This window comes from Triturus cristatus, chromosome 7 (assembly GCF_964204655.1).
Source record: "Triturus cristatus chromosome 7, aTriCri1.1, whole genome shotgun sequence".
NCBI classification, from domain to species: Eukaryota; Metazoa; Chordata; class Amphibia; order Caudata; family Salamandridae; genus Triturus; species Triturus cristatus.
Window position 1 is genome coordinate 1694371062 of NC_140590.1, and position 16105 is coordinate 1694387166.

Sequence of the window (16105 nt, forward strand, 5' to 3'; positions counted from 1 at the left end):
GCTCTGGAGAACCTACAAAAAGTTGATTATTCCTTTGATGGCAAAGTCTCTCCTCTGCTTTCGAAGGATGAGGGGGAGCACAGAACACAGGCAGAGTGATGGATTCGAAACTTAGAAAGGAGTCACAGATTTTGGCTAGAATGCCGCCAGAGTGCTCAACACCAACTTGTCCAGGAAAAAGGTGGTATAGGGTGGTTCCTTTGAAAGTGCCTGAAGTATACTCATGCAATGAGCTGATGTAATCGCAATGAAGAAGACGGCCTCAAAAGTTAGGAGATGCAACAAGCAGCAGCGGATCAGCTCAAAGGAAACGTCATATGAGAAACATCAAGACCAAGTTAAGGTCTAACTGTGGCATTACAAAAGGTTTGGGCAGGAAACGTGTGCAAAGCGTTTTCTAAATCTCACCACACTAGGTAAATTAAACAAGGATGGTTGGTCTGCTTAGTTTGTAAGCTCAGGCATTCAGGGACCCTGCCAGGTGGTTTGCTATCAAAAAAATGCCATGACATTCAACTACTCCCAAATGCGCAGAGCTTCCGACAAAGGACCCAGAATCCCACTCTGCTCGGTTTGTTGTAGTACCAGAGGGTGGTGGAGTTATCTATGAGAACCTAGACCAGCCTCTTCCTTACAGACGGCTGGATGGTCTTCCGAGCCAGACGGATGACCTGCAATACCAACAGATTGATATAGAGCTGGCCCGCAGCTGGCGACCAGAGGCCCCTGAACTCAACCCTCGCCCCAACCCAAATGTTCTCCCCAGCCCAGCAGATAAGTGTCCATCACAGTCACCACTGGATTTGGAAGAGAGAGGGGTCTGACACTCGACCAATTGCTTTTAAGCAGCCACCACAGCAAGCCTCTGTGAAGGAGTCAGGTTGAACTTTAGCTTGTTGACACTGATCCGCAACAATATTGGAGGTGGTTCACGACTGACTGTGTTGAGGCCGCATTCAACAGCCAGTTGTAGTGGTATGAGAAAACAGGTATGCCCAACCTCCGAAGATGGACATATCCAGGAGGGAGGCCAGTACATCGCTGGAAAGTCCTGTTGAATGCAACCATGAATGACAACGAAGTATGACACTAGTACTGGCTGTACTCCACAGGCAATCATTAGTATCCAGACCTCCAAATATTTGGCTGTGCCCTGTCCATCATGAATCGTCTGAGCCAAAGAGGCTATAAGGTCTTCTGGCAGAAGAACACATGCTCTTGTCTAATGCCTCAATCTTCTTGGACTCCCTGGCTGGAGGAGTAGTTGAAAAAGAGCTAGGATTGACATTGCTGGTTGAGGCATACACGATAAGGGTCTATAGAGCAGGGGGCTTGGTGCACAAATCTGGATCACCAGGTCACCAGCCTATTCACAGGCAGCCAAGACAACGATTTTATCAAGTAGCCATCAAAGCATCAGTGAGGGCATTGTTAAAAGAAAACAAGTGCTTATATGTAGCTGTCCCAGGCTGTAAGATCTCAGTCTGTACATTTGGTTTGGCCTCAGTGGAGCGTACCTGTAATTTTAGTACCATAGCTTTCCTCTGATCAATATAGCAAACACGGCACTCCCCATTGTTGGTGACCCAAGTGGTGAGTCATGCTCTGTCTCTGTCTCAGGCAAGGTGTTAATCCCTCAGGCATTCTGTGAAACAATGTACGAAACTGCAATAGTATAGTGGGGAGGGGGGGAAGGGAGATAACACATCACCCTCATTATTACTATCATGTGGTGTCCCTTGCTCTCACACAAGATAAGAGTCAGAACCAAAAAGATAATGGAACCTTTGCTGTTAGGCATGATGAGGCACTGGGTTAGAGTCAGGTTGCAAGATGGGTGCTTCGCTTTTATGCTTTCTACCATGACATCGGTCAGACTTGAGCAAAGTGCTTTTAGGGTCCAACATTGGCACCATCAATGGTCATCTTCTAGTGCAAGAGGCATCAGTGGCTACAGCAGTTGTGGTAAGAAAATGTCTGCACCCTGACCAGTTCCCAGTACTGTGGTGAACACTCCCACGGGCAACCACCCAAAAATGCCCCAATTGTTACAACTAACAAAAAAGGAGGAAGATGCACTCCACGGAGCGTACAAAACATGAGTCCGATAAGAAAATTTATTTTCAGTTTAAGAGTATCACAAAGCAACAGAAGAGTCCAGACAAGCAAATATAGACAACAAAAGTTATACATATTGTGAACATTTATTTCTTTATTTTTCTGCTTCAGAGGTTGTGCTTCAATGATTTTATGAAGTCAGCAACATAGGGTGAGCACTCATCAGTGTTGGCTCTAGATCCACTAGTGGAGTAAGAATTCGTAATGGGAAACTTTGGAGCTGAAGCCGACACTGCACTAGGAAAAATTGGCAACGCCTGTTGCAAGGCTGGTGAAGTGTGGCCTTGCACTGGCATTGGCCGGGTTGGTGCAGGGGAAGGCCCATTCGGCAGATGCTGGACTGTAGGCCACGACAGCCCTGTGAAGGCACGAGGCGCCACTGAGGGACCTGGAACCATTTTAACGAACTGCAATATAGCCTACAAGTAGGAAGCTGGCTCTTTATATAGTGGACCAAAACGAGATACACTATGTAAAGAGACCAGTCCAACCCCAATTGATTTACAGAGCGAAAATTATAACCCAAATGCTTTCTTTTGTGGTACTGTGGGCGAGCAGTTAGGTCTATCAGAATGTCACGCTGAGCATTTACTGAACTCAAAGACGCAGTAAATGAGACACACACAAGAATAAATCCGAGACCAATTTAGAAAAATAAGTCGTATTTTTATATAAATTTTGATACCAAGAGCTTTGTTATCAAGCTGTATTTTTACAGTTATGAGATTTACAAGCAAGTAAATAGTTCAATTCGATGCCACTTTACGCAGCAATGCTTCCCTAATGGTTTCTGTGGGTCTCCTTCAGGACTTAGAGTTGTAGGGGGCCAAGGTATAAAATACTATCTGCAGATAATCGCTACCTCCTCTGGGGCGTCCGGCTGCAGAGGTGCTGGTCGGTTTGGTAGCTGTGCGCGCTATGCCATTGGAAAGAAGGAGGGCCACCTAGAAACAGGCTGAAGAGGGGGAATTGGAGACAAGCCCAGGAGCTCATAACTTGGGACTAAGGCCACAAGGGTCCAGGGCCCAAGGGGGCGCATAATGCTTCAACAGTACCCGGGCTGGGGCGCAAGGGCCCAGAGTAGAAAGGTTGGCTGGGCTCTGTACATCCTGGAGGCTTGCGTTTTTTAGTTTCGCCGGTTGAGGTGGCCAAAATCAGGACTGCTGGGCCACTCTGGAAGTGGGTCTCTGCGGTGCTAACATTCCTCGAAGGCTGCACAGCCTCAGTGCAGTGGGAGTCCGAATTGGACTCTCACGGCCTGTGTTTGTTGCAAGGGGTCCGGTACCTCGGGTATTGGTCCTGTGCCGCTCCGGTTGGTCCCAGTGTCCTCTCACTTGGTGGGGTACAGACCTGACCTTAAGGAGCACAGGATCCTCTTCCAAGGCGGCTGCTGTGTCGGACTGGGCGGGAAACGGCACGTCTGTAGACCTGACTTTGCGTTTCAGTGCCTGTGGAATGCAGGGAAGCCGCAAGCAGCTCCTCTACTCCAATGGAGATTTGTGGGCAATTTGTGAAGGACTGACAATCTCCCTGAGATCTTGGAAGCTGTTCAGCTGCAGGATGAGTCGCTGTTCACGAATGTCGAAACTGGTGCAGGTACGCAGGGTTTGACACCAAAAGTCCACAGCCAGTCTTCAGTTCTCACTTTTCTCAAAGCTCTTCTTTTTCCTCTCTTCTTGACCCGTCAAATCAAAGTTCCTGGCATCAGGGGTGCCACCTACATACTCAATTTAGGGGAGTTACAGGGAGTGACAGGTAGCAGCCAATGGGCTACTTACTTTTCGGGTGTCAACACCATTTATATGACCATTTCCGGTGGGTAGTGGGCCTAACCTTGACCCAGAGAGCCTAATTCCGACAAAACCACCATGGTGGAATTTTGTTTTCACATCAGGCAGCCCATCTTAGAGGTGATACTGGCCTGAGAGAGAAACAAGCATCCTGACTAGCTAATTTTCCCACCTGTTCTGGTGTCAAATAGGTCCGGTCAGGGTGTGTCATTTACCCTGTATGGGGAAGCCTTGGGTCGCATGTCAAAGGAGGCAGAGGCCTTTGAAGCCTCCTGCCTTGATATACTGATCACTTAGCCATCCTGCTTGGAGGAGGTGACAACACCTCTGGCCAGAGCAGGCACTGTTTCTGTGATCAGAGCGTGCTGGCTCTCACCTGCAGTAGGTCAGAAACCTGTCTGTGGTGGTTAGCTGGTCCACACCAGTCAGCCAGCCCACTAGTAGTTATTATGTTTTCAAGGGGCACCTCGAAGGTGCCCTCTGGGTGCATGTATTAATAAATCCATCACTGCAATCGGTGTGGGTTTATGAATGTGAGATATTGGATACCGAACATTTCTAGTTTCAGTGAAGCCATCATGTAGCTGGGGAACTCTTAAATACCAGGGTTGGAAGGAAGAAATGACCTCATTACAAGAACCACTGAAACTCAAGTCCATTTATGTGCAGGCACTGCAATGACTCTGAGCAAGGTCACAAGAGCAGTCACGTCATCCATATGGACAACTCAGCGAAGAGGCAATCATGATGACAGTAGACCATGCTTCTATAAGGTTGAAAGACTGATCACTCAAAAGGTTGAAGGGGCCCATTCACCTATGTAGACTCACATTAACTGACTGGCTCCTGCATCAAGCAAGCCCCTCTGCTCCAGTGCAGATGTTTCAGTTTCACAAGACACCACTGGAGGGCCCTCATCCACTAAATGGCACCAGGAGGAGAAGCCACAAGGGCATGATGCCAAGGAGAAAGAAGCCTTTCAGACTGGGATCCGAAGTGGAGTCAGAAACCTCAGAACCATCGTATAAATATCAGTAATTCTCTGAGGAGGAAGAAAGGCCCTCACGCGGGTCATGTCCAGTACCATCCCTATGATGGTTAGTCTCTGCTTGGCAGAAAGGTGGGAATTTTGGGCATCGATGGTAAAGTCCAAGCAAAGGAAAAGAGTTGTCATTCACTGAAGGGGATTCCTGACCAGCAACAGGGTGGCTGCATTTATATGGATTTCTCATTATCATAGTGAAGGGCCATAACTGCCAACATTTTCAAAACAAGCAGTGGCATAGCCAATAGGTCTCGTCTTTAGGTCTATATAAGTGTTTAGCCCTGCAGCAGATTAACCTGGGTACTACAACATCTATTGTTACTTAATGAGCAGCACATTATCCAGTGTGTGTGTGATAGGGTGCACTATTCCAGTGTGTGTGGCCTATCACTGACGGCTCTAAGAGCATCCTATCAATAATGCATTGTTTACAGTCTGTGTTTGGCTGTACTGAACAGAACAGATGTAGAGAAAAGATATCAAAAAGTGAGTACTGTCAAATTCACTCTCATTTAACAAATGCAGCTTGTATTACACAACTGCCTGGAAGCTGATGCTATACGTTACTGTTAGGACATAACCACTAACATACAAGCTCCGTATAGTCCCATCACCACCACTCTTCAGAAAATGTAAATGCTTAAAATAGCTCTACCATTCACGGATCCACAATATTATTAGCTGTTTCAAGTCAGCCTTTGTATATTTGCAGTGGAGCAGCAAGGGTGCCATGTACCTTAATGCAAGCAAGGAATTCCCCCACCATCATCTGGTGTGGCCGGGAGTAAAAGACTACTTTAATTGTAGTAGAGGGGGCCATCACACTGCTAGGCCTGATGCCACTGTACCTGCTGCACTTTGGATAACTACAAACCGTGCATTTATAGTCCCGGACTGCGCAAGGACAGCCTCTAAGAGCACTGTGCGGATTCCCAAATTGCACAGAAAGAACGGCTTTAACATGCCTCGTATAAATCTAGAACGTCTTCAAACGGAACACCTTAAAATGAAAACGGCAGTGAAGACTAGCATTGCCCATGGAGCAACTGCCTGGCGCTTCCCTTACGCATGGATCGATGGTACCATTGATTCTTGAACCAGGGTTGGCCCCCAAGTCCACTGTAAGTCTTTATTAGGAACAGTAGGTTTGTCCTCAAAACAGCTTAAGCGGTCTATAGGTGAGACGTATAAAGGGGGCTCACGTTTTTAGACCAAACATCTTGGTCTTTGTGACTGCTAGAAATAAATGAAGTAAACGACCAATGCAGAACAGTACAAAGCAAGAATGCATTTAAGACAAGAAAAGGGTTCCAAACTGAATAATAACAGAAAAGGCCAAACTGGGTGATTTAATAAGAACAGGAGAAGTCATTGGGGTCAGACCCAAGATTTGGTGGCGGAGACCCCAGAAAAGTAGAGCAGTATAGAATTAACACTTCCTGCTTGCTTCTCTAAAAGCATCAAACAGGCATGCAGGTAGATTGAAACTGGTCATTTAAGTGATGCTCAAAGCCCAGCTGAGGCGTTCCTGTAACATGCATGGCCGACACAGAGTAAAAATAGGTACAGACACCCCTGCTTCTAACTATAGCCAAGTCCAAGAAAGCTTTTTTTAAGGGTAGTCACTAAATACCTGTATTTTATGCATGGTTTTCCGGTTGCCTGCTCTCTACATTGTACTCAGATTACCCACTTCTAATGTCTGTGAAATAGCATGATCTGCCATTCAGATATATGCTTAGTTAATACGAGTCTCAGTTTACGGCTACACTCAGTGATATTGTTCTACCCAAATGTTTCCACTTTACATAAGAAGTAAATATACTGAGAACTGATATGTTGAAATAAAATGGAGAACAAGCATTGGCAATGCCAACCAGTCTGGCTGTAAAGGACTATTGTATGATAAGGTGAAGCATTACAAGTAAAGAGCTTGGGCATGGATATTTATTTGTGTGAAGCAAAGGACTGCAGAATAACTCTGGTGGAGGTTACATGGTTAGGTGACAGTTGCACGATTAAGCCAGACCTAAAAACCCATGTTGGTCAATGGCCCCACGGTTGGTCAATGGTTGTTTCTACCGGCCCCATGGTTTGTCTGATGCCGTCAGTGGGTGTGAGGTTATCTGTGGAATGTGTGCAGCCACTGAAGGCGTGTATGGTTGCGGGGCGTGGCCAAATGATGTGGGGACATAAGTTATGGTTCTGAGTAAGTGTCTCATACACATGTGATTCCCTGAGGCACTCAGGTATGCTTCACACACCCGATTTCGACAACCACCACAACAAAAGCACACAGACAAGTGTGTCTTAAACCACAGTGGAAGTATTTTGTGTCGCGGTAATCGGCACCCTCCTCAATCTTCATATTTATACCTCTAGTGTGAGAAATCTGCTAAGTGGGGGTCTCGGCACATAAAGGGTGTTAAGGCCAGGCAGGTGATAGTGGGACAATTCGATGCTCGCTAATGACAACCAGAATCTCACACGGCAGGTGCACCTTCCGGGAGATGAGGAAGCAGGAGTGTGCAGGGTCGTCAAATGTAAATAAAAGCCAGGGCTGAAGGTGAAATCATGACCTGTCAGAAAATGAGAAGAGAAGATCTACAAGCGTGCAGCTGCTGAGACAAAGAAAGGGGAAATCCTACTGTTGAGGTGTCTGCTCATACTGATGACACCTTGAAAATGCAAATGACATAGGCAGAAGAATTCAATAAAAAACAAGTGCGGTGAAAGCGGACCACGCGGCCAATCAATTAAGTAATCAAGCGCGGTACCTAAAGTGCGCGAAAATATAAATAAAGTGAGCGCGGTGTCCCTAGCGCCGCGCTCATTAAAGTAATTAAAACAAGCCTGAAAGACAGCTGCGAGTGGTGTGCATGCACACGCGCGCGATATAAGGAAACGAGAACAAGAGAAAAGGGCGCAGACGCAAAAAGTAAGGAGCGAAAGAGACGAAAATGACAACATGGCCGGGACGTGTGGGCGAAGAGAGGCGCGCGCTTGGGAGAGCAGTCTGCTTATTTTCAAGCACTGCACTCGTGCTTGTGGCGCGCCGCTGCGTGCTCCCGCAAGGTGGATGCCGCCACAAGCATGAGTGCAGTGCTTGAAAATGACCAGTGCGACGGCTAAAGCCATCCTATGCAGCGCATGCGCGCTGCGTAGGCGAGACCTAAAGATATGTGGGGCAGTAGTCTGTTTGAACAGTAGAAAGCTGGTGCAGGATCCCATCATGAACGCTCTGTGGGCAGAGAACTGAAAGATGATGACAGGAGGGACACAAATCAATCTCCCGTATTCAGGAGAGATGACTTAGTAGAGGGACAACATCTTGAACGTGCTCTCCCAAGTAAACAAGCTCAGACGGAAAGATCTTGGATGGGTTTCAGACCTCTGTCTTTCCTTGGGGCCAATTAGTAAATGGAATTGAATCCTGGGCCACTTTTTCCAGAGGCATCGCCTCTATGACCCCTTTGTTAAGCAACGCAAGGACTTTTGCCACCAAAACGTAGGAGTGTACAGACAGCATCTCCTAGTCGAAGGAGGGCGGTCCTGATGAAGGGTAGGGAATGGGGTATAGCCCTTTCATATTAGATGGATGACCTGGTGATACGTTGCGACTGTCTCCCAAATGCTGGAAAATCAGAGTCACCCCTCCCCCCTCAACTGGAAGATGTCATTGTGAGGGGAAGGAAAGAGCATGGGAGCCCGATTTTGAGGCAGCAGAGCAGACAGAGGATGGCAGAGATTTTTTTCTGTTGATGACGCCCCTAGATTTAACCCTGCCCCAAAAGGAGGGATATAGTTGCTGGGGTGTCTAGACAGGCTAGGCATGTGGTCTCTGCATGAGCCATATTGCCCTGGAATAGTCACAAATCTTTCCACATTGTTTGTAGAATTGTCACACTGGGAGTCTAATCTGTCATTGACTATGCTTGTAAACTGCTTTATCAGGTAGTCTTGCAAGCTGATCGGCGTGATGTTCTCCAAAGCCTACAAGGTTTGAGCTTATCAGATCGGAGTCAGGTGGTATTAGCAGAGCGGAATACAAGGCTGCCATAAGCAAAGGCTTTTTAGCCTAATGAGACCGGTTTCTCCTACCCTTTGTTGGAAAGTGCTGGATGCGGAAACGCATTTGGATTATGCTTTGGGAAGGACATTGGTCCTCTCACCCATCCGAAGATGGGTGAGAGGACAAAAAGTGGGGGTTACCCAAAGAAGGGTTATGGCATCTGGCAATCTATCAGTGGACTGCTGGACACCTAAGGGGTAGCCCCAAGCACACATATTATGATCCCAAAAGACCTTACTAAATGGACGAAAGGGTTCCACAACTGAGCAGGAGGGTTGCAATGTCTCACTCAGAATATTAAACTTTGCATCCACAGAGGCCAAAGTCAGCTCCTAGACTTCAGATGCTTTTCGAGCTATAAGTCAGAATCAATAGCTCAAGAAAGGTGCTCTGCCAAGGGAACATCATTAAGTCACCTTAACTTTCTCTCATTTTCTCACTGCATTGTAGTCGGCTCCATGGTAGAGGTCTGTGCCGATGCAGAAGGAGTCTCCAACCGAACAGTGACAGCACCTTGACAGGCCTGATGACTTCTTAAGCACCAAGGTCGAAGCTCATGGAGACAGTGTCAGAGCTGATGGATTCACCGGAACCCAAGGGTAGAAAATCTATCCTGAACAGTTTCAGTATAGCCAGCTGGAAGGCATCAACCTGCACCTGGTTGATCGATGGACCCAGAATATTTGGTCTGAGCCATTTCAATTTTTTGATTTTGTCCTGGACAGTCAAGAGTGAGAAAAGGGTGAAGAAATTCCAGACAGCCCTAGGAGCATGAACTTTCTTTAACTTTGTGTATATGAGAAAATCTCATGGGAAATAATTTCCTGAAAAATTATTTGTCCCTAGTTGAAGGAGAGGACTTGGGTGTTGCCCAATGTTCCTGAGCCAAAAACAACTCGGCCTCTTGCTTCCAGTGCATGGAGCCACATTAATTAAAGGCAGCAGTCATACTGTGAGTCTAGGCACTACATGCAGCTATTATGTGAGTCTAAAAGGGTAATTTTCTTGCAGCATCTGTGATGAGCTTTTAACTCTGACACTTTGAGGAGACAGCTGGCCTAGTTGTCATCAACACACTGAGGATTTTTTGTCTTTTAGACTATGAGACAGAGCTCAGAACCTGTGTTGATGGAGCATGGAAAAAAGGAATTGATACCAGCATACTTTTTGACCTATATTATGTGTTGTTTTGTTCAGAGGCAGGAGGTGGTGGTATTATGCTGAAGGGGAAGTCACAGTTGAAGCTGCATGGGACACCTGGCTGTACCATTGAGTTGGGTAATAATAAACATCTGTCATTCAGCACCAAGATGCCTACGGGTGAATGTACGCTTTACAAATAGACGTTATGTTACATGACCCACTGATGGCAGTGCTGGAGAATTTTTGATGAGGAAAAGCTTTTCTGGACCAGTCTGAAACCAAGAAAGATAATTATTAAGGTAAGCAATCTGTGGAAGATGTATCCATCAGAAGTGAGACAGACCTTTATACTTACTCTGTCTCTTTGAGTGTGGGAGAGGTCCTCCTGAATGTGCCTAATGGCAAACACCAATCCTTCAGGGCTCAAGTCCTCTACGTCAGCACCATCAGGAGACATAGCAGCATCAGCAGAGACCCAGCTGCCTTCCACTTCTGTAAAGTAAAACAAATAGTTTATCAGACTATCAAACTTGGATTCAAAGTCTGGTACTTGTCAATTTACAGCAGCAAATATACACATCTGCCACAAGTAACAACACTGGTCCACCACAACGACCAAGAAGAAAAAGTCATTTATCTTCAGTATCGATATTTCAGTGGGACACATGAGTTTACCACAGATTTCTTACCTTGCAAATACTCATTGGAGGCTTCAGAGTGGTCTGGGAATCTGTTTTCGCACCGGTGACACTTCAGGGACGTCAGGTGGCGTCAAATGGCTCCAGAAATGACTTTGCTTCCGAAAGGACTTCACTAGAGTATATTAGGTGTCTGCCAACTGGTGTGCTGATGCCAATTGCAGAATATCTTTTCTGCTCAACAACAAGTTGTGCAGATAGAATCCAAGAGATCCCAGATAGCTATACTTCACATAACAGATTTGTATATCTTGGGATTTTATTAGTCACAGCACTATCTCATTGAGGGGGGAGAGTGGGTGGTGAGCAATCACCAGGATTATGCATCCACCAGGAATATAATTATGTAAGTTAAGCAATTATTTTCTTCCGGTGGATTTGTCTTTCTGTGGATTCCATAGTTTTTGAATGAGTATCAATATAGTGCTGATGCACAAGTTACTACTTGTGTAACAATATATCTGTAAGAGACATTAGTTAGTGATAGATTCCTTACCTTAGAATATCCCCAGGCGTCAGACTGGATCTGGAAAGTTTTGCTAGCAGTACCCCTGCGCGTCAGTAGGTGGCGTTGTGCGGCTCCACGCCCGTCGGTGGCGTCGTAAGCGCCGAGATGACGTCACGGAGACTACTTAGGCGCCACCCATGCGCGCTGAAGTCAGTTCTGTACACCACTTTCCGCGCCAGGAACGCAGACCCATGCAAGAAACGGACCACTGGTGCCAAGAAACTAGGGCCCTGAAAGGGCTGACCTTAAGACTAGAAATCAGTTCGCAGAACGCGGAGGATGGGTGGGGCGGTAAGGAATCTATCACTAACTAATGTCTCTTACACATATATCGTTACACAAGTAGTAACTTGTGCATCTGAAAGAGACACGTTAGTGATGGATTCCTCACTTTAGAAACCTTAGAATAGTTACCCCAGCAATACCAACCCCGGTGGTGGGTCTGAGAAGAGATTACACCAGAAAGTCACGGCGAACAGAATGGCCAAAGAAGCCGTCTCTCCGGACCCGACTGTCAAGGCAGTAATGTTTGGTAAACGTGTGCAGCGAGGCCCACGTAGCTGCCTGACAAATGTCCTGCAAGGGAAGCCGTGTCCCAAGGCAGTAGTGGCTGCCGTCGCCCTGGTAGAATGGGCACGCAGCCCCACAGGAGGCTCCTTCTTAGCCAACGAGTAACAGGCCTTGATGCAGAGAACGACCCACCGAGAGATGGTCTGCGTGTGCACAGCCCGACCTTTTTTGGCACCCACGTACCCAACAAAGCTGGTCATCCACCCGGAACTGTCGTGTGCACTGCAGGTAGAACGAGAGCGCACGTTTTGGGTCCAGACGGTGGAGCCTCTCTTCCTCTTTCCAAGGACGCGGAGGCGGAAAGAAGGTGGGCAAAGTGATTGTCTCCCCGATGTGGAAGGGTGTGACAACCTTTGGCAAGAAAGAAGGACGGGTCTGTAAAACCACCTTGTCCGGATGAACAGAAAGGAAAGGAGGTTTGGAAGAAAGAGCCTGGAGCTCACTCACTCTTCTGGCAGAGGTGAGAGCTACCAGGAAAGCAGTCTTTAGAGTGAGAAGACAAAAAGGACAGTTATGAAGGGGCTCAAAAGGAGCGCACATCCGATAGGTCAAGACAAGATTCAAGTCCCATTGAGGCATTATGAACGGCACAGGAGGAAACGTGTGCGTAATGCCTTTCAGGAAACGGTTAACAACTGGGGACTTAAAGAGAGAAGGCTGATCTGGAAGCCTCAGAAAAGGCAGAGATGGCCGAAAGACAACCTTTGATAGTGCCCAGAGCAGAGCCCTGCTGGGCCAAGGACAGTAGGAACAGAAGGACCTCAGAAAGAGGGGCAGAAAGGGGATCCACAGACTTTGCTGCGCACCATGCCACAAACTTGTTCCACCGGCAGGCGTATACCGTCTTAGTGGAGGGACGCTTGGCTGCCAGAATTATATCACAGACTTTGGGAGGAAGATCGAAAGCTGCCAACTGTCGCCGCTCAATCTCCACGCATGGAGGTGGAGGCTGGACAGGTTTCGGGTGGAGGACCTCCCCTGCTGCTGCGACAGAAGATCCTCCCGAAGAGGCAGTCGGATCGGGATACCAGTATCTTCGTGCCCAATCCGGAACCACAAAGATGACCTGGGCCCGGTTGCGCCGAATCTTCTTCAGCACTTTGGGCAGAAGTGGTATAGGCAGAAAGGCGTACAACAGACCGCAACTCCACTCGCGACGAAAAGCGTCGCCGAGTGAGTGCCGCCTTGGAAATTCCAACGCACAGAACTGATGACATTGCGCGTTCTCTTCGGTGGCGAATAGATCTAACCAAGGCTCTCCCCACTGCTGAAAGTGACCTTGCACCACGTCCAAGTGCAGACGCCATTCGTGATCCATCAAGCACCGGCGGCTGAGTTCGTCCGCCCTGGCGTTCAGAGAACCTGCCAGGTGTTGAACCACCAAGGTGATGCCTTGATGTTCCAGCCATGTCCAGAGGCGTAGAGATCCTCCTGACATAGGGTCCAGGACCCCACCCCGCCCTGTCTGTTGCAATACCACAAGGCGGTGGTGTTGTCCGTGAACACCTGCACCACACTTCCCCGGACAGAGGGAAGGAATGCCTTCAGTGCAAGTCGGATCGCCCGGTCTCAAAATGGTGGACATGTTTGTTTCAGTATATCCTTGACATTTTTCTTTTTGATTCTTGCTTTATTCTAACACGTCCTATCGGGGATGATTCACTGGCCAAATATGGCATTCACGCATGGGTTCTTCCAAGATGGCTTACTTCTGTGATTAGGTCACTGTGCACGCCTCCGCCACTGCTTACCTATTGCTTGTTTCGATTCACTAACTCCTGCGCTGATCCAAGAGCAATTGCCAGTGGCACATGCCCCGATTTATTCACTTTGCATCACAATATGGGTAAGTCAATTCTGTACCATTGTTTGCCTTATCAATTTTGTTATTTATTTAGTACTTATTATTGATGGCCATGGCGTAGCCATTTTACAGCACTGATTGGTGTCTTTTGATGGTCTTCTTGTCCTGTGAGTATTTTTCATGTAACGTCCCCTACTGTGCTACACATTTAAGTAATGGCATCTTTTTAGGTGTAGTTTTGGAATTCCCCACCCATATGCATGAAGTAATCCTCGGACCATGTAAGAATGGCTTTGCTTGTGCGGTTATATATTTTTTTACTTTGATTGGTCTGTGTTTGCATTTTTAGGCTTGCCTGTCTGTGCTCTGACTACACGTCCAGAAATATTTGGACAGCGCTATCATGACTTTGCTGTGGTTTTATTCGATTGTGGAATGCTCTTACATTGGTTTTGGTCACACCTCACTTTCAGTCACTTAGTGTGACTTTTTTCACGTGTGTTCATGTATGCTCTGTTGGCTATAAATAATCATTTAAATCTTGTATTTGAGGTGTTTATTAAAAAAAGTTATATTTTCTCTTATTTAGACTCAAAGGGGTTATTGTCTAAGCATAGCCCTGAGATGGTCTCATTTATTAATTAACTGAGAGATCGAAATGTCAACATGTTTCCACTACTTGCCATCTCATAAGCTTTGGCTTATTGTTTTAATCTGGGGATTCAATTACCAACAAATAGCTCACTATGACATGACAGATTCGGTTTATGCGAGAGTGGACCAGCATTCACCTGAACCTTGTTCAGAGAACGGTTTCTAAAGAACTTCTTTAGGGTCATCTGAGTGCTGTATGCTAGAAAACATAGCCGCTTCACCAAATATTGGGTAGAAATAGGTTACACAATATAACTGGTTGTTGTAAAATTAAGAAGGCAGAGTGTAGACATTTGAGACACTGCCAACCATAACAGCACATGGTTAAACTACACTCCTATAAGGGTACACAAAGGATGTGAACATATACACATTGGAGTAAGGGGTGGCAGTGCTAAGTACAACAAGGGATATTCACCATCCTAAACGGAATAAGAGTTCAAGACGCCACACTTCTCAGAGGAACGGCTTGCTAAAGCCAGAAGTCAACAAATTAAAGGGCTGCGAGAGGAAGCGTCAGAGAATGTTGCTTTAAGGGAAAGGGATTCACTGCAAGGGACAGTATTCTAAAAGGAGGGGCAGAGACAAAAAAGAAAGGATGAATGCTGCTAGATAGGCTTGGCAGAAAATGAGCAAACCTGGTCAGTTGGCCTGACTTCATCTTCTACTGATTTCTAAGATCCCAATTAGAAGGTAGGCTGAGAGGTATTCCTAGGTGGCAGCCTAGGGAGATTACACCTTGATAGCCCAGATGTGGAAACACCGGACTTGAATAAATCACTTGAGCATCAGAGTGCAAATGCAGTCTGTCCGTGGAAGTCCGACCCAATTCCAAGGAAAAAAAGAGAGCACAGAAGAGTGTGGCTTGTTCAGCCGTCAGCAGCATCGGCTCAACTGTACTACTACTGAACAAACAACCAGTATCTCATTAGCGACAGACCATTGTCATGTGCATGGAACACATTGTGTATTTATCCTTTGTGGCTTATTATTTTTAAATGGACTGGCTGTCTCCTCAAAGAAACCAATTTACAGTTTATGCTCACTTATTTGGTCACTTTGTTCCTTTTCTGGTTTTGGTTTTTTACTTGAGGTTCTTCTTGATATCTTCTCTCCACTCACTTCATTACAAATGTCATAAGAATATTTTATAAATTTGTGGTTTGAAATACATTTTGATCTGGCTAAATCGAATTGGATAACGAGCTAATGAGATACTGGTTGTTTGTTCACTACTTTTATTTGAAAAAGATGAAGTCTTGACAAAATATGGTCTCCTTTATGATAAAATTTCTTATACAGCTTAGGTCTGCACACAAGTGTGTGCAATCAAATTGTGTTAATAAGTTAGTTCCAAGTGAACACCTGTTTTCAGTTACTACATTTATACCCAAGTTCACATGGACATTTTGGTTTGCTCTTGTTCCTTACGACAAGTCCTGCCCTTTATGGTGCAAGCAAGGGGCCCATCAACCTACAAATCCACAGTGGAAGCCATGCCTTGCTAAAACTGCACATCCAATGTGGCACACCCAAAAGAGCTCTATGTTCTGGACCTACCAAAAACTACCTGGCTCCCTACCCAGCAGTCTGCACACTTACATCCCCTGTAACCACAGACTAGCCCTCCTCACTGCTTCTAAATCTGTGGTCTTCTACAAAACCGGCTATCACTTGCCTAATTATGGACACACTGAACTGCT

At 46.4% G+C, this 16105-nt stretch overlaps 1 protein-coding gene across 1 annotated transcript in view; it reads right to left on the bottom strand.

The window, feature by feature from the left end:
• Positions 1-16105, bottom strand: part of LOC146812790 (uncharacterized) — a 266004-nt gene that overhangs the window by 107217 nt on the left and 142682 nt on the right. Inside the window, exon 26 of the mRNA XM_085619906.1 lies at positions 10524-10660. Coding sequence (XP_085476032.1) covers positions 10524-10660 — 137 coding nt within the window. The remainder of the gene's footprint in view (positions 1-10523; positions 10661-16105) is intronic.